The following is a 25,503-nucleotide window of genomic DNA, read 5'->3' as shown; positions in this document are numbered from 1 at the left end:
TGAGGCGAATAAATAAATCAGATACGGAAAGTAAAAAAAAAAGCACAGTTATGAGATGGGAGAATGTGTCTGCGCCCTCCTCCCGCTCTAACAGCTTTGGACAGAGCAATCCTATTCGAAAAAAAGCATTTTTTATTCGAAAGCTCTCGGTCAGGCTCACCGTATTTCCGTATTTTATTACTATATTTTCTTTGGTTTTAGTTATTTTTTCTTTCGATTTGAACAGCTTAAGAAAAAGACGCAACATTAGCGCCTAAGAAGAAAAAAAAAAGTAGCATTCGTAAACACTGAACCAAAAGACGGATTTGCTTTGAATAAACTTTAATGGAAGGAGTTTTAGACGCGGAATACAGATAAAAACTGCTCTTCTAAAGGTATTTTCTGAACAATTCAAATATATTTTGATATTGGCGCCTGCAGGAGAAATTCAAACTTTTTGCCCCAAAAAGTAATGACAGAAAAACTTGTATTTTGGCGTCAAAAACCTATTTATGCTCGAAATTTTACATAAGGGAAATTTCTGATGTAATTCTGCTCTATAATTTCTTTCTCTTTCGTTTGTTCGCTTAAATATTGGGGAAAAAAGGACTTGATTTAAAATGTTCTGCCAAAAATTTAATAGTTGGAATGTACTGAAACATGAAGCCTAACAGATTGAAGAACTGAATTAAATATAAATTAACATAATTTTTATTTTCATATTGTGACAAATAATTTTCTTTATACATGAAGAGACTAATTTTCCGAAAACTGTTTTAATTGTTAAAAAGGTATATCGGAAGTAATTTGCAGCCTGAGTCAAATTTAGCCTGATGTTATAAAATCGATATTGGTGTACAGGAAAATTGGTTCATTTAATTTTAGGCGAACTCCTAGTTGAAAATGTATAGTATAAATATTATTTACAAATTAATACAGAAACACAATGTGTTTGAAATTCAGTTACGTAAAAAACAAGGTTATATTATTTGACTCTGTGTATGGGCGTATGCAGAAGGGCAAGGTAGTGCAGTTGCCCCCTTCCAAAATAAAAAATATTAAAGACAAACCAAAAATTAAAAAAAAAAAGATATTTTAAAAAATTGATTGATTGACATTGTTTCAGTTTCTAAATTTACCGATGAGTTCGGTTCTAGTAACTTTTTGGTTGATTTTAAAAGTGCATATTCCTTCTTTATAAATATTGAAAAGGTAAAGTTATTGATGCTTAGTTGAGTTAATACCGATATGAAGATAATGTAATGTAATACAGCATCAAAAAACTTCCCTTCTCCAAACTCCTCACATAAAAATTCAATTTCTTCCGCAAAAGTATGTTATTACACCATACATAGTGAAACAATTTAAATTTAGAAAAGTGTCTCCCTCAGGCGCGCCATTTCGAAATTTCCTGGGGGGGGGGGGGAGTTTGCAACAACGGGTATACACTCAATGCATTTTATAGAGAAAAACAACAAAATGCATATTTATTGTTTTCAAAATCTGGAGGGGAGGGGGGCGACTTACCCGTCTCCTGATTGCTCAAATGAGGGGCCCCACCCCTTTCCATTTGAGTTGGATTCGCCCTTGATTTTGTATAGAAACTTTTGGCATAATTTCTCCATATGCCAATTACAGTTTGATCTAAAAATAACCGAATAAGTTAAAAAAAAAAAAAAAGAATGTCAAGCAAATGATAACACGACATCGCCTTATCCACCTTCTATCCGCCACGCAAAGTAATGAGTCGCATGACTCAATATCTACGAAATAAAAAACGAATAAAACTCAGGGCAAAGTGAAATCAATAAGCAATCTTGATTGCTCAATAAAACTTAAGTATAGTGCAGAGCAGATGTAGGAAACCTTTTGGGCACTGAAAGGTGGTATTAAATTGGTAGATCGGCAGATGCAAAAAATGAACGAGCAAAATATTAAGAATAATTGTTATGTGTTCATCATACTATTTTATGGACGTGTTCAGTGTCTACTAGGAATACTATAGTATACTTAAACAGCATACAAATCTAACATGCTAATGTGCGTGTGTTGCTAAAATGCTAACGCTACAAAGAATTTTCAATTTTCTCTTTTGATTCTCTTTTTACCACTAAATACTTATTTTTTGCAACAGAAATATGATCGGAAAAGGCAGACTTTCGTTTTGAAATTTAATGACGATTTTAAGTGTTATTCTTATACTAATTGTGGTATTCATACACAAATTAAAAATTCCGCTAAGACTGAATCGCGCCAACATGGTAACCACTATATGTAAACCTGGAATGTCCCAATGACGCTAAATCCTAGTAGTTATATTTCTATATGTAAGATACGAGCAGTCAAAAGAAATATGCAGAAGTTTCATCTTGGTCACAATGCATTAGTTAAGTATGTAGAAAAAATTGAAAGCAGCACGCATTTTTCCCGATAGTGGCATTCCTCCCAAAAAGGTGAAAAGGTGAGTGGCACAGCAAGAAATTTTTTTTTTCGGGTGGGGGGGCATATGAAATTTTTCGAAATTGCAGGCGGAAAAACGCAACTTGGCCCTTGCATGTGTGTTTTACATATAATTATGTTGCTTCACGGGGAGGATATGTCCCCCCCTATTCTCCCCCTAGCTACACCACTGGACACTCTCAGGTGGTGCAATGAGGGTGTCTGCGCCGGAGCGCATGAGATCATAACAGAATATGTTTCGATGCATGTGCTAATCACGAGAACATCCTGACCGAATAGTGGAAAAACATTTTGGAGAAGTTTTCCTGACCGCTATTCGGGAAAAAACTGCTTAGAGGCAAATTAGCTGTCAGTTTTCATAATCTTTGTATAAGTGTGTTGATTAATTAATAAATTTTTTTCGCAAACATATTAGAAATTCATTGTTCTATAACTCTTGAATTATGAGAACTATGGACAAAGGAGTGGGGCGTCCACTTCACGGTGTAGGGGAGACTGTTGTACCTTGACCATGGCGTATACCTTGCGCTATGCAGTCTAATCAGCTAGCGCTTTTACCTAGTGAGGAATCACGGTACTATGTCTGCCATGACAGTCTCTCCACCTGCCAGAGTGAGTTGTAGGTTGAAACTCTAACTTTTATGTGGACAGTGATTGTTTTGTGATTTGTGTAAATATAAGTAAATAATTCCAGTGTTACCTAAATGAAATTGGACTTTTAAAGACTAGTGTTACCCAACTGATTGACCATTATATCTATTGCCTATCTCTCGATAAGTGTATTCAACATTTAGTTTTTACTTTTTACGTAGCTGTTAGGTTAGGGTAGCCACTTTTGTATAAACATGCACCCTCGTGTACCTTGAAACCAAGCTCCATCTTGTACCTTGAACCACTGGATCAAGGTACAATAGATTGAAGTGAGGTTTTTTTTTTTTTTTTTTTTTTTAGGTAGGATTTCATCATGCCTCGAAGTAAAACTGGAATCAAGGGGGATCCAGTAGATGTTGAAGCATTGCAAAATGCCATTGAAGCAGTAAGAAGTAATGATCCTGACAAAAAAAAAAAAAAAAAAATGACTTAGAAAGGCCGAAAAAGTATTCAAAGTAAGCAGGTCAACCATTACTAGGCATTTTAGAAAGTTGAATGAAAGTGGGTCCAATAAACTTGATTACAATGTAAATTATGCAGTTAAGCAAGTACAAGGGGTTTGTCTCAAGGTACACGAGCATCTGGTACCATGGACCAAATTACATAAAATTTGTGAAAAGTATACAAAAATAGAAAAATATTTTTTTTATAATCCGAAATATTTTTTTACTTATGCAAAAAGACTTGAAGTTAAGTTTTAATAACTAAAAACCATAAAAATCACATATTCTTTTTTTGAAAACCAAAAAGTTTTAGAAGTGGTTCAAAGTACAACAGTCTCCCTTACTAGTCAACGAATATAGCAGGGCATTATGTTTTAAATGCACACTTTAATGCCGAAACAACATTGATAAATCAAAATGATTCAGTTCAGGATTCGGATTACCAGCTACACGGTCCCCGGGTTCACTTTTATAAACGGGAATAGTGCGCGGAGATCAACGAAAAAGCAAAATTTAAAATTGACGCTATGTTCCAAAAAGTAAATAAATAAAAGTATCGATCAATTAATTAATCAGTCTATTCAAATTAACTCCATCACATAAAGAGCTGAATGTTTTGTCTGGTCGAAATTGGGTCTGAATACAAGCTAGCCCCCGCGCATTATTAACGCTTAAGTAACCGATTGGGGAAGATCTCCCCGATTGCTCGTGCACTAATAGTTTATAAATAGGAGAGATCTACCCGACTGATCGTGTACTGGTAGTTTATAAGACGAAGAAATCACCTTGATGGATCGTGTACTGATAGTTAATGAAATGGAGAAATATCCCTGATTGAGCGTGTACTGATAGTTCATAAAATGGAGAGATCTCACTGAGAATGATGTTAAGAACCTCATTAAAAGAAATTTGTGGGACAAAAATTATTTTTGAGCCAATGATTCTAATACTATTTACGTGTCCATACGAGTAAGAATTTAATTGATGGTAGTTACATATTTTGTACTTCCTGCCTCGTTGACGTAAAATGAAAGTTTGGTATTAATAGCTCGGGTAATGCCATGAGGTGCATCTCCAAATCACACAACGGCATCTCCAAACTTTGATTATTGACAGAACAGAGCGGCAGATTCATTAAACACGTTCGTCATTCTCAGCAACGGCCATTGGATTGGAGCAATCAAAATCGAGATCTGTTCAATAAATCAGCAATCCACTTATCCAGAGGTCATCTGTTGGCTTCTCAACTGCATATACAGTGAAATCCCGTTATAACGAACTTCGTTCGTTGTAATGGGAAATTTGTTGTAATGGAATTCATGTTATGCAATGAAGATTAAATCGGGACTAAAATTTATTTCGTTGAATGGGATATTTCGTTGTATTGGTATTCGTTGTAACGGAATTTCGCTGTATATTGTTTAGAATTTATTAAGTATTGCAGTATGGCAATAGAAAATAGAAAAATTGCAAAGGGAAAAAAAGCAACCCCCGCAATTATGCAGACGTAATCCGAATATAGTAAAGAACAGAAAAATAAGAGGAATTACCTATTTTTTTATAACCGTGGTAGTAGGAATTACGTGACTGTAACCGTTACGCGCTTGCAGTATCTTAATTCTGTACCTCAGAGCCAGAAGGACGTAAGTCACATTGTGATAATTTTACATGAGAGGGGGAAAAACTTTTTTCTAACGCATTCAAAGGATAGGAAACGCACTCTTTTAACCCTGTTAACAAACTGAAACGGATTTTTTTTTCCTTACGAATTACGTTCACAGGGCTCGATGCGTGATTACATACAATGCACTAATAAACGGGAAATCACAATTTTTGGACTTGCGTCTTTCTGGTTCTGAGGTACAGAATTTACAAAGTACTTACTGAGTAAGAAAGTTGGTGCACACTGGGCTTAAGTTGCATTGGAGTTCTCGGAAGCTCTTCTTGCGCTTCTTTTCGAATTTAGGTGATTTTTTTTACAAATTTGACATAAAACCGTGAAAACTACAGGGCTCCCACAAAATGATGTTCTTCCTGACTAAACCTCAGAGCCAGACTAACGTAAATCACATAATCTCTAGTTTCAGGAGAGATGGAAAACGTTTGTCTGGCCCTTTCAAAGGATGAGACACATACTGGCTAATATTTACAAAGGATTTAATTTTTTTTTAAAGATTTCTGTTCAAATGACTCGATGCGGAATAAGATTTTACATACAATACATTAATAAACGGAAAATCGCTATTTTCGGACTTACTGTCTGTTCTCGAACTCCGCGACTAGCAGCTGCGAACGGTTTCACTTGATAAAGAATTATTAAATAAAAGCAAAAAACCCGACAGCGTAGAAAAAAAAAAATAATTTGAATTTTGACATTTTGAATTCAAATTATGTTTTTCGCAATCACGAGTGTGTATATGTAGACGTGTGTGGTGGTGTGTGGGCGTGTGTGTTTGTGTCTGTGTCCAGGCACGAGTGTGTGGGTGTGTGTATGTGGGCTTGTGTGTGTGTAGGTGTATGTTTGCATGCGTGTGTGTGTAGGATATGGACGTAACCTGGAGAAGGTTTTCGCTAGAGGAGCAGCATCGGGAGGAGCCGGTCGACGGTGGTGCTGCAGAGGGGGACGGGGGGAAAATAAAATCAGCGTAACGCCAAGGACAGTCAAATGAGAACAATAAGCAATGTGATTACTCAAAAATATGAGCCAAGTAGTTTAGAATGATATCAAGTACTATTGAATAACTACACCATTGAAATAGTTTTACAATCGATACACACATAAGACAAATCATAAATTTAAAAGCAAAATAGAAGGATCAACAGTCGGAGCCCATTCCTTTTTGACCAATCAAGGAACCCCGTAAAATTTGAATGGGCCCCGACTGTTGATCCTTCTATTTTGCTTTTGAATTTATGATTTGTCTTATGTGTGAATCGATTGTAAAACTATTTTAATGGTGTAGTTATTCAGCAGTACCTGATAACATTCTAAACACACACTACTTGGCTTATATTTTTTCTTTTTAGGTTTTTTTTTTTTTTTTTTTTGGTTTTTACGCAGTCGGGTTTTTTGTTTTTATTTAATAATTTTTTATTCCACACTTTTTTAGTTAATTTTCATTAACTTAGTTATTATGATTATAAGACGGTAAATTTCGAAATCTTGTCATTTCATTGAGAGAGTTTATATCGTGAAGTATATTAAATAACTTGCAGTGGTTTAAACTACTGATCATTTTAACTCGGCTTAAAGCTACATGTGCTTGATTTTTAGCAAAAATGTGCGAACTTAGGTCAACAGCATCACAGCTATATAAATAGCCTGTATAACTCATGATGACGCGAAATAGGAAACGTCCCCCCCCCCCCCCCCCCGTCTGTCAAAACTTTCTCGCAAAACTAAAAAGCCCATCAAGAAAGCACACGTCGCGAAACTCAGTCCCTTGAATCAAGGCAAAAACAAATGCAACATGTTAGAGATTAAAATCGAATTCGTAGACTTAGTAAACAAAAAACTCAGGCAGTGAAAACGCTATCTGCATTTGCCGCTCGCTGCGTCGCACGCAGGTAGCATGCGACACAATCCCGAAATGACAAAATGGCGACTGATTGTCGGTATGGTGAATTTTGATTACTGTCATGTGTTTAGTGACACTCCCAAGGTTAAGACAAAGCGAGTGACGTAAGAATTATTAAATTTGGCCAAGGCTTTTAGCCCTACAACGTCACATAGAAAGAAACATATATACATAGACTGATAAACACATTACCCTCCTTTGCGTCACGCACGAACAGTCGGGTAAAAAAGGGGTGATGGTTTAAGGAAGCGCATTTCGCTTGCTCGTTACTTCCTTCTTGATATCACCCCTGTTTTGATAAAATCAGAAGAGACCTAACGCATGCGCAAACTCGAGTAAGGTTTCGCGTTAAAATATCGGACAGTACGTTAGTCTGGCTCTGAGATACAGAGTTGTCTTCATCTGAAGCAATTGAAACTTTCTAACGACAATGCAATTTATTAAGTGAATAAGTTAGAAGTGCATTGCATTCTAAGACATTTGTCCAGATAAAATTTGTTTTTCTTTTTCGATGCTGTCCGAATGTTTGAAGTCGTAGTTTCACAACTGCTTCATCTGATTTTGTTCTCTTGAGCTTTCTAGAACATTTTCTAGTTGTGCGGAAGGCCATGTCAGCTTAGTCATAAACTAGGAGCCCCGGCTGCGTGGGGGCCGAGATCGGAATCGAAGTAGCATAAGTTTTATGGGCTTAGGGGGCCCGACGACCAAACTGACAAGGGGCCCGCCTTGGGTCTCGGCGGTCCTGTGATTATTAAATATCAGTTTAAAATAATAAGTTTATGTACCTTTGAATTCCTTTCTGGCAATTGTTCTAAAAATAATAATAAAGAACTAAAAAATAAATACACTTACTTAAAATTTTTTTGAGAGTGGCATCTTCATAACGATCAATAAATTCCTTCGATAGTCGTTCACACTCAAGCTCTTCTCTTGATTTAACAGATTTACGTTTCAACTTTAGGGTGTAACTTGTTTGGGTAGCACTATTTGTTCGATTGATGAGATGATTTCCATAGGATATTCTAAGACTGGATTCTGTTGCAGAATCATATTTGACCGTATTTTGATTATGATCTAAATTTAAGTTTGTTTTATCACTTGGAAGTTCTGTGTAACTGTTATTTACTTGGAAGTTATTATCTAAAATTGGCGTAACTTCATTTGTTGGTTCAAGATTTGTTATCTCCTGAGGACAACAGTTAGTTGACAGAACTTTGGTGGAATTGCTATTGTTGTGGGTTTCTGGTACAGAGTTCTGGTTCTTCAATTCATTTGCCTCTTGACTAGGTGGAAGGTATGGCACTGGTTGCACTGGAACACACTCACCTTCAGAATGTGCATTAATACTGTTTGATGACTGATTGCACTCTGTATTTTCTAAATTTCCGTTTGATATGTTATTCTGAGTAGGACTGGAAACATCTTCAGTTGAAACACAATTCTGGGAACTGCTTCTTTGAAGCCGGCCGTTAGAACTCATGTTATTTGAATGAAAAATAACAGTTGCATTATGTTGTCTGATGTTATGAATTTCCTCCCAGCTGCTTGGAGAAGATACATTATCAGCGTCATGAAAGCTCGAATCAAAAGTGGTGAGGTCCACAGATGATGCAGATGTGGTGAATGATCTTGTGTACTTGCCATTAAAGCCCTGTCGGCCAACTTTCTTTTCCGATCTATAGGACATGTAAGAATTCTTTGGATATATTCTGTAAAAAAAAAAAAAAAAAAAAAAAAAATTAACTTATTAATCTACTTATTAAAAATTTACTAGTGGAACATTCAATTAAAAAAATATTTATACGAGTTTAAAACAATTTATTTAAAGTACTAATTGAAAATAGTTGTAGATTAGGATTTTCAATAATTTACACAAAGTAATTGATATCCTTCAAAACTCATGGATCAGAAATTTAGAAGTTATACTTCTTTTCGCGATTGAGAGTCAATTTTCAACATGCAACGGAAGTGTCAGTTTGAGGGGCGTTCTATACGATTATTTTTCTATGCCTTAAAGAAAAAAGAGAAAAAATTGGGAGCATCTTACGCGTTTTCGAAGAAAGAATAACTTAAAATGAAAGAAAATGAAACTTAATGAACATGTTTTAAAAATATTTGGAGAAATACAAATTTTATGATCGTATCTGACAAGATATTCCTGCATCAGCAAGTTTTGAAAAAATTTCGTTTCGATATAAAAAAAAAAAAAAAACTTTTTAAAATTATTATACATGCTTTATTTGAACGAACTAACTTCTACATGATCAATTAAACCGAAATCTGCAAATCGAGAATTCGGCATTTCTCGCAATTTTCACACGGTCGGGCTTTTACTGAAATTAAATTCCTTAGTTAACGATCAGAAATTAAAAAATTGTATCAGAAAGTGCCTTTATATTTATTTTTCTGTGTTTGACTAAAAAGTTTGAATTGAAATTGGGGGAATGTAAAGACTTTCAAGAATTGCTCGTGGAAAAATTTAGCAAGTTTTCTCTGCGCAATAAATAGATTCTCCAGTTTTGAATATTGTTTTTTTGTACTAAGCTGCTTTACTTTACGCGAACACAAACGGTAATTATGTCAATGAATTTTTCCGTGTTTGCCTAATTTGAGGTCCAAAACTGTACATTTATACAATGCATACATTCGTAATATTCAATCCATGAAAACACCAGTGGATAACTTGTTAAGAAATTTGTATAGTACAATTTCTCAATTATCTTGTATACAAGTACAAAATCAATTAAATTATTGATACAATTAATAAAGCTAATTTAACAATGACTCTCACACTACGTTTATTTTTATTCATTCATTTTTTGTGAGACTTCCACCACTGATGAGCATTGTGTTTTAAAATTAAATCAGTGCTTTCTAGTGTACAGATAACTTCAGAAGTGACGGAATGAGAGATTACGGGAGGTCATTATGACAACCCCAAAATTTTCCTCATTCGGCAAATTTTGTCTGAAGGTCATTATGACAACCCCAAAATTTTCCCCATTCGGCAAATTTTGTCTGACTATTCGGCTAACTCGAGGAGATAGTTTTAATATCGCAGATTTTTTTTCTGTAATAATGTCTAATGTATTTTCTTATTAGATATAAGGATGTGTGCACACTTTTTATTTTTTTATTCGGAAAATTTCTCCCTCAATTTAAGTACGGGGCGCAATTTATTAAGTACGGGACTCCCTCATACAGACATGAACGAGCTTCAACTTTGAATTGACTATGAATGCAGCGAATATTTGGTTGCTATCAGGTTCTGACAGAATTTAATATTCAGTATATCTAAATCTTTAGCGTATCTTAAATCTTGAAAGAAATTAATTTCATATGAATAATATAATGAGCAAATTTCAGTTCAGAAAGTGCTAAGACTGATATGATTCAAATAAATTATAAAACTTATTAAATTCGACTTGTTTATTTCAGAACATAATTTTTATCAATTTTATACTCATAGCGAGAACCTCAAATGTGAGAGTCTCAATAGACAAAAAACATTCAACGTAAGCTCTTCACACTTTTTTTCCAATCTGTTTTTTTCCCCCTTAGGTTAAAAAGACTTAATATACCGTAAACGCGGGCTACTTTGGCCCAGATTTTGGAAATTTTCTCATTTTTTTTCAATAATTTTTTAACCATTCTTATTTCCAAACTGTGGAAAGCTTTTTTACGCATCTAGAGGTCTCTTGATTAAATTTTTGGATACTGATCACTTTGTTTCAAAGTATTATTACCATTTTTAATTGTTTTTTATTTGGTTCAATGTTACCCTTACGTTCGGGTTACTTTGGCTTAAAGTAGCTTTCCTTTATTTAAAACCATTGTAGAACTAACTAGAACCAAAGAAAGACGTGTGTTCATAGGGAAAATTATTTATTTGAAAGAAAAGTACATTTTGCAAACAGTTTGAGTCACACATATTTGTCTTAAGAAAAATTAAATTTTTTTTAATATGTGTGTATACCTAGTTATTGTTTCAGAAATTAACGACGGAGAACAGTCCTCTTTTCATCAGTTTCGGAGGTTTATTAATTTCATTAAGATAATACCATTCGTAAAACAAAGAATCTTAAATTTTCGGTCACTTTCAAAACTTTTTGGTCAGTTTCATTCTCTCAACCTTAGCTCCTTCTTCTCTCGCATAAAGAGCTATCCCTGAAAATCTGAGCTAATTCCATTCCACAATAACAAAATTCGATAAACTTTCCAACAAATTTAACAAAATTTGTAAGAAATAGATGCAAGTAGGACAACGTTTTCTAAACCTTCTCTCTCTGCAACTTTTAGTTCATCTTCATCTTCCATAATAAAAACATTGCTACTGCGCCTTGAGGAGTTGAGTCTGTAATCGCTCTCTTAATCCATTGTTAAGAACTGTTGTTTTTCTTGTGTTTTTCCTGTTAAGAGTTCTATTTCTAGCTTTTCTTTTCCAAATCTCTCTGATGGTTTTTTTTTTCGAGTTTTTATGGGTCAAAGTAGGTCGTAATTTTTAGATGAGGAGATATGTTTTAATTGAAATTTTTAAATAAAAACCTTATAGAAATGAGAAGTACAACTATGCTACTACATAAAGTAGTGAATAGTGTTCATAAACAGGTGCTTAACAACTCTTAGCTGATATTGAACTGCTTCTACATGTTAACGTCCGAGAGGTCTTAAAAATACATGTTAGCACAAGGAACACAAAACCAGCAGTGTTGCTCCTTGTGGAGAGCTAACAAACTGCTTGGTATACATTACAGAGTCCCTAAGGCTGCTCTCTAACGGATTATATCATAATACAGTCGAGTCCCGACTTACGTGAGGGATGCGTTCCAAGACTCCTCGCATAAGACGAAATTTCGCGTTGTAGAAAAATGTACGTATACAATTTTTTTTAGAAACATACCAAATTCCTTTAGACACTGTTAAACACCCCTTAAACTCATTTAAAGCATTCCTCAACTATACAATACAGTTTCTTACAAAAAGAACTAAACTATTACTGTTAAAAAAAAAGTTTTACTCAACATAAAATACTTTTAAGATGCACAAAACGCATGATCAATGGGAGAGAAAGACATGAAATAAAACAACACGGCACGCACAGTATGTAGTAATAATAAAATGCTGTGCTATAATAATACTTTGCAGTAGATACAGTAATAATATTCATGAGTTGAAAAATAAAGATGGTGATGATTTATGATCAGATCGTTATTCTTTTTTAATAGGTTTTTAAATACAATTGCTTTGCCTCTTCTTTTTTACGTTTCCATTTATAGCAGCAGCCTCTCTTCCTAATCCACAGTACAAGAGCAGCTTCCATTTTCATAAGTACATGTTTACTTTGCTTAGACACTACTCTGCAAGCTTCAATATTGAAACTAAGTTCTGAGCTTTTACGGATATCTTTGTGTTTTTTCTTTTGATTGTACGTACGGAAGATTCACTCATGCTTTTGCTTATGTCGTGCTACCGTTGACGTTTTGTAGTTGTTCAAGCATATCTAGAATCTTAATCTTTTTTTTTTTTTTTTTTTGGCAGAAACTTTCATTTTCTTTCCATCTTCAAACTTTGGATGAAACAGCGCACTACGGTATCATTATACTTCATCAACTTTAATAATTAGAATGAAAAAAAATGAAAAAGGAAAATGCTGTGTAGTTATTTGAAGCACTAACAACGCGATGCGTAGACTAGGTTGGTGTGAGAACTTTCGTTATCAGTGATGCTAAAGGGATGTAATAACATTCATGAAATCAATATTTAGTAGCCAATAACGAAGCCAATACTTCCTTCCAAAAAAACTAGTGTTGTCGATGAGGAATACGCGTTAGCTCTAAAATTCGTTACTCGTGAAAAAATCGCGTTATAGCCCTTTCGCGTAAGTCGAATCGCGTTGTAGCGGGAGTCGACTGTATGTTTAAAAATTGTTTCCTGAAGGTTTACAGAGAACGTTGTATCTTTTCCTCAATTTCGGCCAAAGAAGGACCCTAGGGCCAAAGTAGCCCGTGTTTACGGTACAATAATCTCTACTCTCAATAACTCGAATATTCCTTTATCTCAAAGTTTTCATTCGGTCCCAGAGTAATTTAGTGTTTTCAATACAAAGTTGTCTTTATATCTCGAATGTACTCCTTTCAAAAGTCGAAGTTTTTACGAAGGTTTCGTTTCCATTTTATGCATAAAAATGCAGCCAAAATAAGTAAAGTTGTTTTTCTCCTAGCACAATGCTTTGCTTATCAGCTTGTAGGAGAGGGATAATTTATTTACAATAGTGCTCCTTAATGCGCACAGTGTTGCAAGATATCTTGAAAAGTTTCCGATTGGGATACTTCTGGTCATGGCTGACGACCTAAAATTTCATTGCTGTTTAATCTTTGAAAAACTTGTAAATTTGGCAAAAATTGAACAAATGTTGCCTTTTTTTTCCCAAAAAATTGTGCTATTAGGACAAAAGACGTTTAAAAGCAACGCGAACTAAAGTCAAGAAATCGGGCCTAAGACATAAACAGTAACTAAAACAGCTTTTAAAGTTAAGTGCTAATAAAAAAATATTTTAAAATTTTTTTATGTAGTGCTAATAATTAATTTCATCCAAACTATATTTGTTGTAGTCAATCTATTATGCACTATTTCTTTAAAATAAATAAAAATTAGACTCGGAAAGAAACTTTCGATAGCTCGAAGGTTTTAGCTGGTCCTTTGGGACTTCGAGTTATCAAGAGTTGAATGCAATTAGAATTTTATTTTTAGAAAAGATAGCTATTCATATGAATCGATAGCTTTAAATTTAAATATTTTAGTGATTTACTTTCAGTAAAAACTTACAGAGAAGATGTGTCTAGAAACCTTGGCTGAATTTCCACATCTCTTGGATCAGGTGGAGGGGGTAGAGGTTCATCACTAACGGTCACTATTTCAGCCCCTTGAGAAGTGGGGGGAGGAGGCAAGGGGAGTTCAGGAGATGGACAACCTTGTTCTCCACAACAGGAAGATCGGGGACTTGATGAAGAAAGTTTGCTAGAACTTTTTACATCAATCCTAAAAATATTTGAAATCATGAAATAGGCCATAAAACAATTTTTATTTTATTACATTTTTTTTCTCATTACAGTTTAACATAAGAGGCGTTCGAAAAGTGGCGAAAGTAGAAAATATTTTTAGAGGAGGGGGGGGGGGGGAGCACAATGAAAAAAAAATATCTCATCTGATGAGAAGGGTAACGGGGTTTCTCCAAATTCTGGAATAATTTTGAAACTTGTAGCTTTAAAAATGCAATTTTAGGTTGTTTTTGGTGATGTTAGGGGGGGGGGGGAAATGTACAGGGGGCTCAATGGAAATTCGTAGAAATTAAACCTTAAAAAGGCGAATATACGCCATATCTATTGACGTTAGGGTAAGAAATGGAGCTCAAGGACTGTCCTCGATCGATTTTTTTTAAAAATAAATCGAAATAAATTCCTCCTCCCCCCTCTAATTTTTTCTAAATTGAAGTTCCAAGAACGTAATTGTAGGTTCGGGGACATTTGCCCGAATATTTTCTGGCTGGCGTTTGTCTAACAGTTTGATGACGTTCTCAGCTTCACTGAGATGGCATCTGCCTCCAGCTCGGTAATTCACTATTCCAGACTCATGAGTTTTAACATAAAAGAAACTGCAGTCTCTGGATGTGATAACCGGGCTGTCTGTATAGCATGCAGTTCTGCATTAGTTCAAGCATAGGGGCGGTAACTTACTGTTAAATACCCAAGCTTTGCCTTCAATTTACGAGTCGAGCAGCACCATACTGCGGACACTCGCTGGTGAGATAAATGTACTTCATCTACCAGTTTGTTGGAGCTCTCAGCTTCAATGAAATGACATCTACCTCCAGCTATGTAATTCACTATTCTAGACTGATGAGTTCTAACAAGAACGAAACTGCAGTTTCTGGATCTGATAACCAGGCTGTCTAGCATATTGCTTGTACAAAATTTGATGTTTTTAATAATTTTACTCTAGTTAAAATCAAACTTGTACAATAATGGTCGCACAAGTCAGAAAATGCAAAGTAAATTTCACAAGAAGTACCAACTGATATCTAGTCTTTACTGTGTATTACTAATGCAGTTTGCTCCGTGTTTTTGTTCTTTAAAATATTTCTATAATTTAAAGAACAGAAAACTCTTTTGAATTGTGCAGGACTAGACAGAGAGGACATTTATTTCAGTCCTCTCTTGGTGTACGATTTTTTAAAGACTCTTGGGCTCATAAAACTGGTCTAGCCAGTGGCTAGACAGGAGGAATAAGTCGTCATCATCATCATCAAAAACAGAAACTTTTTTTTTTTAAATTTTCAATCCCCCCCCAATACTTTATTTTCAGACTATATCGTTTTCGAATTTAATAGTATTTTGAAAACTAGATTTATTTACAGAGTTAAAAAAAAATTACTGGTGGTTTGGGGGAAAAAAGAAAAAAAAAGCAAAAACAAAAATAATAGAAATGCCTGCAATAGGAACGGCTGCCTCTTATAAATAATAATAATAATAAAAATAATAATAATAGTAATAATAATAAAATAAAATAAATACAAGAAATCGAATTAGGTTAAACGTGGTTCCGGTTAAAAGAGTTTCAGACAATCGAAGTTTATTTTTATAGTGAAAAAATATAATTTCGACAGATTTTAAGCAAATGCGATGCTCTGTTTCCGGGAAATCAGTTCTCGAAGAGCCACAGTCCATGTCAACATTTTGTGACCTAACCAGAACGGGATTTATGTTATTGGGATCAGCAAATAGGTATTTGTAAAGCGAGAGTAAATTAAATTCTCACTAAATTGAACAAATGAATAACTGAATACAGCCGCATTTTACATGATTTTTTGGGCTTGTGTTATCTCAATGTTGCAAGTGAAAGCAATATTTAAAAAAATAATTTAATGACACAGAGTTAAGACTTTTTAGAATTTATGCACGAAGTTAATAACCAAGGGTTTCAGATTGGTTTTTAATTTTTTTTACAAAACTATGCGTGTGTTATTTAATTATTACCAAAAGTTCAAAACAAAGTTTTTCAAAGAAACTGTTTGTTGCTTGATTTAACTGTGCAACTTTAACTGCTAATTTGTGCCTCACCGGATACGTTTTCAAGCTACGGTCGGGGCAAAGGTAATCCTTTACGATTCATATTATGCACGTTTCAAAAATTGAAGTCCAACACAACAAGTAATTTAAAAGCATTGATTGATCAGACAAAATTTAGCATTTTCCTGGACTTTGATGATGATCGATTAATCATTCATGACATTTTAATGAAATTTCTTATTCATCACTTTTGAAGTAGCTATGAAGATATGCTTAAAATAAATACTTAGAAGACATTTTTATGATTAACTTACTTAAGTTCTTCCAACTGCTTATCTAATTCACTACTTTCAGTTTCTTCCCCATTCAACACCACTACCACTTCTGGTGGTGGAGTAACGGGAGGTGGAGGAGGGGGTGGTCTCTTGGGAGGCTGTTTTGGAGGCGGAGGTGGTGCAGGACGTCTCTTGTGTTTTGATTTTTCACTAGCTTGGACCAGAGTTACGCCATCTGGTGTCATCACTTTAACGGAGGCAGTTTCATTTGAGTGGTGTACCTCCTTCAGCTGCACCTTTCGAGGAGACTTGTGAGTTTTGAAATAATGCATGTTACTGAAATAAAATAAGGAAATTCACAATTAGAAAATCATATATTCACCTTTTAACAAAAAATAAAAGTAGCATTGCATTTTTACTTTTGATTGTAAAACTAGTTGCGAAATGTCGTAAATTTTGTGATTTCGTGAGCTTTTTGATTTTGTTAAATTGCTTATTCTATTTAAAAATACATCAAAATAGCAAACTAATGCATGGTGTGCTTCTGACCAAACGTGGTGGTAAATAATAGGATTGCTACACACTTGCAGAATGTCGTCAGATAGGTAATCCTTAGTGCCCGAAAACCACCAAGGTACACCTATTCTGTACCCCAGTCGCCTCTTTCCTTTTAAAAAGGTCACCTTCTCGAATTCTTAACTCAAACTCTCTTGCCATTAAATTACAGGGTTAGAAAAGTTTAATATCATTAGTTTATAAACCCTACTCAACTAGTCTGAATGCTTTATATATTTTTTTCGAATTTTCATTTTTTGTGGAAGTGATAGGTTGTACAAGTTTTTGTAGACCACCCATACTGTCCTAAAACGTATACACCTACGAACGTAACAACAAAATCAGTTACATATTGAAAAAAATTCACTCACTTACTTCCGCTATCATTAAATTTGAACGGATTTTGGTACTGTTTTCTGAATACAGTTGCTCATCGGTGCATTCAATAATCTTGGCAAAACGGTAAATTATCCGTTTAGCCTTGAAAACTTTCAAAACTGGAATACAAAACATTTGTCGGTAAAATTGAAAATAAATTACCGTTCATCAACGATGGAAAGTATTTAATTAAGTTTCCCGCAGTTCATCTTAAGTGAAAAAACAACTTAATGTGATGTGAAACATCTCATCCACTCTCCGTTATGCATAAATGGTCTAATTTTCGCGGGACTTTCTAATGATACCCCTAGGTTTTGACCACATCCTGTGTGCCAAACATATTAAAAAAATTCCTCTTCTCTTAGTATTTGGATTTCGTAGATAGCCTACTCTACTCCACCTACAACACTGGAAAATGAACCGTCGCATTCGGTTTGGTAAAACGTGGAATAAATTTCTCAGCACATTTCAGAACTGACTTTTTAGAAGTTTAATTAAACTGGTGTTATTTTACCTTTCTTACATTTTAAAATGAGGCTAAATGTGGCACAAAATTGTATTTGTTAGAGACTACCGTAGCGAGATTTTCCAAACGTAAAATAAAGTTCAATAGAACCTTAAAATTTCTATTCTCCATATCATTTTGAATTTTGACCCTCTTCGAAGGCAGGAAAAAACTACTAGAAGCTAGTGCGCACTATGTATGACATAGAAAATGGTTTTTAACAAAATAGAATCGAAGATTCAGAGCTATCCTAGCAGACAATTTTATTGTCTTTGGAAATTTCCAAAAGCGGAACTAAATTTAATTCGTCGTTAAAAAATCACCTGCGTCTTTTCAAAGAAGCATAAATTCATCATGGCACATAATCACTTTCGCCGGATGTTTTTCGTTCAAACGTTCAGTTAGTTTGCATTAAAAAATAGGCTCCTTAAAACGCCGAAACTTATGTCTGCAATTTTTATTGCTATGCATCTAATCCTGATTTCGATTCTTAAAATTAATGGTGCTCATAATGGTATCAAAATTCATGGTGATCTTACCCCCTTTTTTTTAATAATAATTTTTAAAAAAATTAAATAAAGAGTCATAAGAATAAATAAAAATGTGGGGAAATTGCCAATTATAATCAAATTAATCTTATATTAAAAATAGTAATTCTTCTTGAAACGTTAAGGAAGGAAAAATGACTAGTTATAAAAAATGCGGTATATATGTGTGTATATATATATATATATATATATATATATATATATATATATATATATATATATATATATATATATATATATATAAGGGTGGGCCGAAAAAACTTTTTTTTGGGAAATCTATTTTTGGATAGTGCGGAAAAGCTGCTATATTGGCCCGTTATTACCCATAAAAAATTTCGCTAAATTTGTTTAATATTTAGCCGGCGCTATTTGATCTTGAAAAACTGAAAAAAAGGGCAAAAATGCACTTTTTCCAAAAAAAAAAAAAAAAGAAAGAAAATGGAGGGGGGAGGGGGGTTAAAAATAAAAGTTTGAAGTTAGTTTCAGCAAACATTAGAAGTATCTGTCAGTGAATTAGTTGAAATCCTCAAAGACTTATACATTTCGTAGAATATTTAGCTAAGCTCCTTTAAGACTGACACATGGGAAAAATGAAAAAAAATAAATAAATAAATAAATAAATAAATAAATAAATAAATAAATAAAAGTAGTTTCAAAATAAGTAAATACTGAAATGTTACGCAATACGTTATTTAGAAAAAAACAGTGAAAATTTAATCAATTTTTTGCGACATTTGTACGCCAATTTTAAAAAATGCACACACTCAAATAAAAAATAGTTACATAAGATGCTAATTTTTCAATCTTCGGTTCCAATTGTTTCTCCAGGATAATAAACGGCGCTCAACTGCTTCTATTATTCCTAAGATTATTTTATACCTATTTTATATATGTTTGACAAATAGAGCCCTTGAGTATTAAAAAAAATGTGAATCCTCTGAAGTCTTGGACATTTCGAATGTCATTGTATTATTATCTTTGTTTTGGTATACAACACGACTGTTATGTAGAAACGCGCGAAAAAGAAAGTAACGAGAGCAAGCACAAGTAGTCTTCTATTTGGACCTGGTAGAGATTTGTCTCTTCCCGATGCTTTATTTCTTCAAACATATGAGGACATTATCAGATGTTATCAAATCACTAAGATGCAAATAAAGGGAGAAGGAAGTAAGCAACCATCTTCTGCAAGTGCGGCCACTGTAGTTGCAAAAAAAGTTATTGATATTTGGGGACGTGCTTCCCTTCCCCTTGTTTCGATAAGAAGAGTGATTGGCATGCTTTTATCTCATTATTCTAAATATAATAGCGCAACAAAAAATGCTAAGAATATAAAGACGCAACTTTTACAATCAAAGTGAGGCAAATTTAAAGCAGAGACTACGACTTTGTTTGACGTTTGTGCCTGCAAATGCGCAGATTTATATTCGTGTAATTGCAGAAAAAAAGCAAAAGTCCCTGATAGAGAAAAACAATTTTATTGATCAAAGGACAGTAAGAAAAATGGCTATTGGAAAAGTGGATAAAGTAACAAATAATGCATATTTCGCTCATCCTGAACAGCTACTGTTGACAATGTTGTTTGACTCAAGAAAATACATTCGGGAATTAGCTGTTAGGTGCATTCTGAACTCTAGAAATATGAAGACGAAGAGCTCGGATAGTGTACGATTTTTTAAGCGTCCTAAACTCAATTTTGAAACCGTTGGTTATGTTGATTTATTTCATTAGGCAAACTGTGTTGCAACAGAGCCACCTCTTACAATGCATCTAAAAGACCAACAATTGAAAGAAATTTGCAAAGAACAGCCTACAGAGTTCACTTTCGAGAAATTTCCCTGTCACACGGAAGCTGTGAAACGTTGTGTGAAACTAATAACCGAAGCTGCAATATAAGTTCGTGGTGAAACTGCACAAGATGGATACATTCGTGCCAAACTTCAAGCTAGGAAAGAACTTCCATCATTCGATAACAAGGGACAATATTATTCCAAAAAATAATATTCATTACGCATGAGGTATTATAAATCAAATTTGAAGATTTCTTTTTCAAAATTTTATTATCTTTATATGTAATTCTAGAAAATGTATGATATTATTGCGTGATAATAATTACTATGATTAATAGTGCTATTTAATTAATTAGTCTATGATTTCAATTTAAGAAATAATTTTCACAATGGGTTTTAAAGAAATTCAATATTTTTTGCATTTTTATCCAATTTTTGATGTCGGAAAGGAGCGGTTAAATGCTCATTAAAATCAATGAAACATTTTATGGGCTCGAAATGGCTCATTATATAGCATTTTCGGTGCATTCCAGCAAAATATTTGGAATTTAGTTTTTTAAAAAAGATTTCGACAAAACTTCATTTTTCTCATTTTTTTCGGTTTTTTAGTGTCAAATAGCGCCGGCTAGATATTTTTTAATATCCAAGAAATTTTTTGTGAGTGCTAACTAGCTCACCACGCAACTTTTGCGCGCTATCCAAAAATTGATTTCGAAAAAAAAATTTTTTCGGCTTATTTCGGCCCACCCTAATATATATATATATCGATGACTTGATAGTACAGTTTGATGAGCGTCAAAGCTTGCGATGATTACACGCTGCGGTAAGTTGAGGCGCAACGGATTGATACGCTGTAAAAATTAGGTAACAAAATATTTTGCACGCAAGAAATTGAGCGCAGTGAATCAGCGTATAATTTTTAATTTAACTAGAAAAAAAAATCAACTGTTACACAACTTGAAGCTTTCATCGTTACCACATTGGCGCCTGTTCAACATTTTTCGAGAGAGAATCTCAATTTTGGCATGCAGTTTTGGCATTCTCTTCATATGCTTTGGTTGGCTGAACTATGGTCATTTCAGCTTGGTAGAAATAATTAGAACGCATAGGAAGTAGTGAAAACAAAACTAGGAATTTTCCGTTAAAGAACCAACTGTGCCCTTACCTTTCGCATTCGATTCTTTTTCTTTCTTTTTTTTTTTTAGACCAAAGGGCAGAAAAAACATATAGCAAAAACATAAGGCTTAGATTTTCACTACAAGGATCAAGTTACTCTGATAGACATCTGCTTTCTTTTCAAGAACACCCTTGTTTGCATTTAGTTCTTTCTGACGCTCTAATAAATAGAAGGCATGGCATAGGAAGGTCAAGAGGATCAAGGTCAGTTTTAACAGTGAGGACTTGAAAGGCGTCAGGTTGACAATTTGCCCTGAGTAACACAAAAGCAGTTTTGCAGTTGAAATTGGGGAAAAAAAAACACAAAAAAAAAAAAAACACGAAAACCGAAAATACCCCTTTAAAATTGAACATTCGGTCAGGCAACAAATTTTTACTATGAAACATAACCCCCTAATAGCCCAGACTCTACTAGAAGATTGGCTCGGGAAAAAATGTCAACTACATCCAGAATATTTACATGTGATCAAGTAAATTAAAATTGCTTTCACTTTTCATTATATTTTTTTAAAAATTTATTCACGCCTCCATTTAAATTCTTCTACGCCCTGCCAGGGATACCCCCCCCCCCCCTCTGTTGCGAATCAATGATCTAGAGATCAAAGCAACATCAAGTTATTCAGACATTGAAACGGATGAATTGTTTCAACAGGTAAGTAAAAAAAATCATTTGCACCACCATAACTTGGAATTTTTTGTGCTTAATTGGCAATTTCAATGCCTGAATCTGAAGCCTGCATAATTCGAGTGAAGTACAACATTAAATTTACACTACTAGTTGATCAGATTAAAAAGCAGATTTTTTAAAATACGGTATCTGCAGGAAAAATCATCGTTGGCGTTTTCTAAATGTTAAAAAATATATACATATTTGCAATGCTTCAAAAGTTGTGTCTGAATCCATACAATAAGTTCTGCTTGTATTTTTGAAACTAACAAGTACATCGATATATCAAGGGGAGGGGGGAAAAACATACGCATCAAAAATGTACGATGTGTGTCATCAAAAAATGAATGAGCTTAATGTTATTCATAATGACTTATTCAAAATGACAATTGGTCGTATTAATAATTAAAGCTTAAAAAAAAGTATAATCGTTTCAAAATGCAAATATATTCTACCTACTATTAAAGTTTTTGTTACGTCTTTCTGATAACATAATTTTAGATATGTTTTAGTTCGGTATTAAACGACAGCGATTTCTTTTTATTCCTTCATACTGATGATCTAAACAAGTATAATGTCTTCACTGATGCATCTCGTTACCGGTGTCAATTTTTTGGTTACCATTTTTGAGACCGAATGTATGTTTATTTCAAAGTAATTTTTCATTAAAATTTTAGGTGATTCCGTCAGTATTTGAAAGAAAAAAGAAGTCAATGGGAATGTGAAAATTTACGCATTTCTTACTTATTTTGTTGTCTGTACAGACAGTGGCACGGTGAGGGGTTTTGGGAGTCAGTACCCCAGAGTGCTTGGTTTTAACATTATTGTCAATCTCAATATAGTACAGTGAAATCCCGTTAAAACGAAATATTCGTTTCAAACGAAATAAATTTTCAGTTCCGATTTAATTTCCATTACGTTTTTTGAGTTTCATTACAACGAAAAAAAAAATTGCCGTTCGTTTAATGTAGTTTACATACATCTAAGGATTTTTTTCGACCCCCCCCCCCTCCCGAAGATAAATTCCGACTGCATTAGTGTGCATGATAAAAATCCATTCGTTTAAAGATTAATCACAAAACCCGTGCATATGGTTTACTTTAAATATTTTTCATTAAAATATTAGTAGGATGGAAAGTCAGTGTTTGAAAAATACAGTGAAACCTGTGTAAGTTGACCACTTGCTGTGCACTACTTTTGCGGGCAACTTAAGCAGGTGGTCAACTTATAGTTGTTGAATTATATTATAAGATCTGATTCTGTGCCTGAAAATAGCGGTTAACTTAGACAGGTGGTCAACTTTACAGGTTTTACTGTAAGAGCAAATGAGTGCAGGGCCAACCCGATGGGTTGCTCACTGTGACCTTCCAAAAATTTCCTTTTTTGGCACATTTTGACTGACGATTCGGCAAAATTTGAAGCTATTCGGCAAAATTATCACCATTCGGCGAAATTGTGAATTTTATTCGGCAAATTGAGAAACCCCCCTCCCAAAAATTTAAGTTCGGGGCGCCCCTGAATGAGTATAGTATAAGTATTTATTCATTATTTATTTGTGGGAGGTAAGGATAACTATCATTTCTTTTTATAATTCATCTTATTATTCGCATCTTATGTTTGAATTATTTTATTTTAGCAGGCATTTCATGCCCTTTAAGCAACGACTTAAAACTTTTTTCCAATTTTAAATCTCTTCATAATAAATACTTTAATTTTAAGCGAAAGGCTTTCTCAGAGTCATTATCCACTTTCAAATTCGATTTACTCTTGACAGATGTAAATAACAGACGAATTGAGCAATTTCAGAATCATGCTGCGTGCAGAAACAACTTATTATGCAGTAGATGATTACGAGTGTTAATTAACGTTATAATTGGATTAAATCAGTTCATGATATTCTCTCTAATGCACGAATTAATCCTTTGTAATGCTTAAAATGAATTGATGACAGTTTAAACAGAAAGCTTTTGGATTATGCCACCGTAATTGCAAATTGATGAGAAAGTTAGTCAAAGTTGAATTCACTCTCGGGACATATTAACAAGCATTTGCATGAAGTTAAAAATATATGCACAGGTGTAACTAAAATACAGGGTTTGTACAGAAGAAGGACTGGATTTAAAAAAAAAAAAGTACTTTTTTAAACTATTGCATGCATTATAATAATTAATACACAACATTAAAGAAAAATATACCAAGTTTTTTTTTTTTTTTGCAATTACAAATGATCTACCTATGTGCATTTTTTACACGATAAACTTCTAATCTGAAACCCAGTTCGTTAAACATGCTTCAGTGTGACCAATACGTTGAAGCATGACCTTGACAATGTTTACTTCTTTTTGAGGAGTTCAGTAGTTATTGGAGTTATTCAGAGATATTGGAGCGAATTTGAGGTGAAAAACTTTCAAAAAATTTTTACGAAAGTTACCCAACTCAACTTTTGACCAATTATCTTTCTTTATCACCCCAAAAAGAAGTAAACGGCGTCTAGGTTATGCCTCAACTTATCAGAGACACATCTTTGACAGACGCATGCATACAGCATTACAAACCACTGGCAGACACTTTTGTGCAGAATTATGAAGCATTTCCCGTATGATACTACAAAACGTATGGGATGAACAGAATTACATTAGATGTTTATCATGAGATGAAAAGGCTCGCCAAATGACCATTTTTAACAGGAAGAAAAACTTTTTATTTTATTATTGGTATTTATTATTATTATTATTTTTTTTTTAAATTTTAGTATGCTAATTATTTTAATGTGTAATAATTTCGACAATAACTAAAAAAAAAAAAAAACTGCTCATTCTTTTGTGTCAACTCTGTATTCACCAGATAATCCGATACGAAAATTGTGTACACGTAATAATCTGCAGTTTAACCAAACATTTCAACAACGTAATTTCGTGTACAAAATCATCGTGATTTTAGGTAGTAAGTTTTAACTGGGGGTTTCGCTCGCCTACGGCGACTCGCTCAAGGAGTTAAGGTTTTAGACAGACAAAAAAAAAAAAAAAAAACTGCGAATGGATTTTAATAGTATAATTTATCACAATTCCAAAAAGAAATATTCTATCAATTGGAATACTTCCTCTGGGGCATAAGAGTTATGCCTCTTGTATTCAAGGCATAACCGTAATTCAACAGTGTTTACAATCAGAAACTATTTGAAGGCTAATCTCTGTAATAAATCCAACATGGCTGAACTGCTTGATTCAAAAGTGTTTACAATATCCAAAGGTTAATCTCTGCAAGTCAGCCTTGTCTTTTGCACACCCAATCGAAGTGATTCAACAAATCTTGATTCAACAGTGTTTACACTCAAAAAATATACGAAGGCTAATCCCTGCAAGGCAGCCTTGTCTTTTGCATGCCTAATCGAAGTGCCGGGTTTAAGGACAGGGCCGCTGTCGCCGCTGAAAAATCC

At 33.9% G+C, this 25,503-nt stretch overlaps 1 protein-coding gene across 2 annotated transcripts in view; it reads right to left on the bottom strand.

The window, feature by feature from the left end:
• Positions 1-25,503, bottom strand: part of LOC129231861 (uncharacterized) — a 464,063-nt gene that overhangs the window by 8,477 nt on the left and 430,083 nt on the right. Inside the window, exons 7-9 of one of the 2 annotated variants that reach the window (XM_054866245.1) lie at positions 16,491-16,787; positions 13,937-14,149; positions 7,964-8,820 (exon numbers count right to left, since the gene is read on the bottom strand). In XM_054866245.1, coding sequence (XP_054722220.1) covers positions 7,964-8,820; positions 13,937-14,149; positions 16,491-16,787 — 1,367 coding nt within the window. The remainder of the gene's footprint in view (positions 1-7,963; positions 8,821-13,936; positions 14,150-16,490; positions 16,788-25,503) is intronic. The other variant, XM_054866246.1, reaches the window with a different exon arrangement.

Source organism: Uloborus diversus, chromosome 10 (assembly GCF_026930045.1).
Source record: "Uloborus diversus isolate 005 chromosome 10, Udiv.v.3.1, whole genome shotgun sequence".
NCBI classification, from domain to species: Eukaryota; Metazoa; Arthropoda; class Arachnida; order Araneae; family Uloboridae; genus Uloborus; species Uloborus diversus.
The sequence above is the reverse complement of the archived record's forward strand: the minus strand, read 5'-3'. Positions and strand labels throughout refer to the sequence as shown.